The sequence below is a fragment of the Capsicum annuum genome, chromosome 3, assembly GCF_002878395.1.
Source record: "Capsicum annuum cultivar UCD-10X-F1 chromosome 3, UCD10Xv1.1, whole genome shotgun sequence".
Classification (NCBI taxonomy): Eukaryota; Viridiplantae; Streptophyta; class Magnoliopsida; order Solanales; family Solanaceae; genus Capsicum; species Capsicum annuum.
This window is the reverse complement of record NC_061113.1, coordinates 17,000,856-17,003,978: the sequence shown is the minus strand read 5'-3', so window position 1 is coordinate 17,003,978 and position 3,123 is coordinate 17,000,856. Positions and strand designations below refer to the sequence as shown.

Genomic DNA, 3,123 nt, shown 5'->3' with positions numbered 1-3,123 from the left:
ATTCTATTATGTTGATAAAAACAGTGAAGAAGTTGAGAGTTGGAAAATCAAACATCTACCCTAGACATGCAACCGAATCAAGTATGAGCATCAATCGTATTCTTCCAATAGGCAAATCGATTTGTTCTCCTCTAGTTTAACGTGCATATCAATATCTGTAGAAGTATTTCCTTAATAGAATCCTATTTTAGGAGTATTTTCTAATTGACCAGTAGAAAAGAAAAATATTAATTGATTCTCCTTCCATATATTTTAGGAGTCTTGTTAATATAATAAAAAATAATTAAATAATAAATTAAAGAAAAATAACGAAAGACAAATTTGTCTAAAAGAGAGTCTTTTAATGAAGCACAAAAAGTTCAAATCACTTTTATACCAAATTTCTTTAATCATAGATACTATCAAGTTTAATAATCAAGAACATACAACCTCAAATCACAGATAATTTTTTCTCTTCATTCATAAGATATATCAAAATTTCACAAAAGCTTCTTAATTAACAATTACCTACCAAAAATATATGATAACTTTTTTAATGAACTAAACTTAAAAAATATACTAAAAATTTTAAAAACTTGCCTCAAATCACAAACAACCATAGATACTATCAAGATTCAATTGATAAAAAAATTCTATAATTAAACTTTTTTTTCTTTATTTGCCAAAAAGAGCTGATATTATCCACTTCAATTCTCGGGACAAAACCTACAATAAGATCACAAAAAAATCAAATAATTTATCCATGTTTGACATGCAATAAAGTATTGTACCATGTAGGCTTTTGCACCCACTTTTAATATCAAAGAGGAAAAAGGAATTTTTGATGTGGCAACTAGCCAGAATAAAAGAATCTAGCAAGTGGGCTAAATTTTTTCTTGTAATACGTCCAAAGTTAAAAGGATCAATACCTATGTCCAATTTTATTTGGGGTAAGTTTTTGATAGTGAATCCTATATTGGAGAGGTAGGGAAAGAAGCTTCAATTTTTAGAAAATATAATTAAAGTTTATTTTTTAGATATTGAAAAATTCGCAAAAGACGATTTTGTGTAGAGAAAAACTTTTAATAAAGGTCAAAATGTTCGAATCACTTTTCTAAGGTCTTCATACTTTGAATAGATTATAAATATAAATTATAGATTACACTTTTAATATATTATAGATTATAGATATAGATATTATATTATCTTTAAACTCTTCGAAGACTTTTAGCTGTTAATTACTACCATTAAGTGAATAATGTAATAACAAATGGTTTCTTCTAATTATGGTTGATAATAGCTAACCTCATTTATTTTTTTTCTATTCTTTTAATGTAAGAATGAGTCTGATTTTTCTCTAATGTTAGCTTGACTGACGTCTTGAACCATGCCTACCATAGCTTGACTGAAGTCTTGAACCATGCCTACCAAAGGACAATGATGTTAGTTAATTCCAACATAATGAAATGATAAAAAGGATCTACAAACCTCCAAATTACAATGTCAATTTTAAAAAGTCAAAACAGAAATAAATTACTCCACCCATAATAAAGTCATAAAACACATCATTTCTTAACCTGCCTAAGAGCAATTCCTCTTATTGTAAATCCCAATAATACAAGAATTCTAGCTGCAAAAATAATCATCATATCCATACTAAGATCAGATCTGATTCGTTATGGTGATATGACACTAGCATGTTACGATTGTGTTGGAGTCCAATATCGATGGGTTAAAGGATCTTCGACTTCTTTTATAGTCTTGGGCAATCCTCCTTCCTTCATGAGCTAATTATTGAGGTTGAGTTAGATTAAGATCCATTTCTTTATCAGATTGATCCTGGATTATTTTCCAAGACTCTTGGATGGCCATCAAATTTTATTCCCTGGACCATATAATTGATGAGATATAAGTTGAAAGATGTCATGGTTGCAGAAATTTATATGATGTTTCGCAAACGATATTATTAGATCTCAAACGTGGTCATACATTTTATTATAGGCAGAATCAACAAATAATACACATTGATACAATTTGCCTAAGATACAAAACAAAGTTCAATGACTTTATTAGATAAAGTCCCAAAGTCGAGTGACGAGATACTAACGTAACATATTCGCAAACTCACAAAAGCAGAAGCGCTCAGTTGGTGTTGGATTTTAATAACTTTTGTCTATAAACGTTGAGTAACGCAACCAGCTTATCATGAGGAGGACAAATTTCCTTCGCCAGTGGCAACTTGTTTAAACTTGTCACACATGAATAAAGTAGTGGGGTGTTTTCTGGAACCAAAATCTTCACACCAAGCACCTCTTCATATGCTTTATATGAACCAAATAGAGTAACCAACAAGATTTGTAGGAGTCCCAAATTATCATTTTCATGATTTGTGGTCTTCAACCCCTCTTCAAGAATTCTCAACTTTTCCAAAATTTCCTCTTGAGCCTTCTGTTGTTCTTCCCCAGTGGTTGACCAGACCTTAGCTGTGCTAGGTATGAGATGCTGTATTTGAGAAAATGTAATGTTAAAACAATCTTTAAAATAGGATTGATCCAAACAAATTGAAGCACTACTAAAAAATAGACACAGTTTCCCCACTAAATTTTATGTTCACTGGTTCTTCCTATAGATATTTTGGTTGAATGGAAAAGAAAAATAGTGTAGTGTTTCCTTAAGGAAAAATTAAGAAGTTTCCCACTGTTTCGATGAGATGTGAGATCTGTTTTCCACCATGCGTTTTTCAGTGAGCTGGTTCAGTGGGAAATTCACGTTTTGTAACACAAATTTCTCACTGATTCGTGATGGAAAAATCCTCTATTTCTAGTAGTGAGTGTCTTAAAAATCTTAGACTTGCCAGTAAGTAAATAAAAACTCTAGGTCACATGTACAATTCCCATTTGTGACTAGGAAGTCACGAGTTTAAGCCGTGGAAACAGCCTCTTGCATTGCAAGATAATGCTACATACAATAGACAGGCCGGACCCTATTCATAGCCAGAACTTTAGTACACGTGCTGCCCTTTTTTACATATACAGTTCAACACTAATTAGTTACCTGATCAATGAAATTGGCCCAGAAACGAACTCTGGCTCTCTCGTATGGATCCTGAGGCAAGATTAGAGGACCGGTCTTCCAGGTTTCATC

At 31.7% G+C, this 3,123-nt stretch overlaps 1 protein-coding gene across 1 annotated transcript; it reads right to left on the bottom strand.

Annotated features, from left to right (window-relative positions):
• Window positions 1–1,917: 1,917 nt before the first annotated feature.
• LOC107866635 (glutathione S-transferase U9) lies at window positions 1,918–3,123 on the bottom strand (the record flags this gene model as incomplete). The annotated part of the gene is given in 2 exon segments (XM_016712663.2): window positions 1,918–2,481; window positions 3,034–3,123. Coding segments are annotated over 2 exon segments (450 nt in total), but the record flags the coding sequence as incomplete, so codon positions are not given.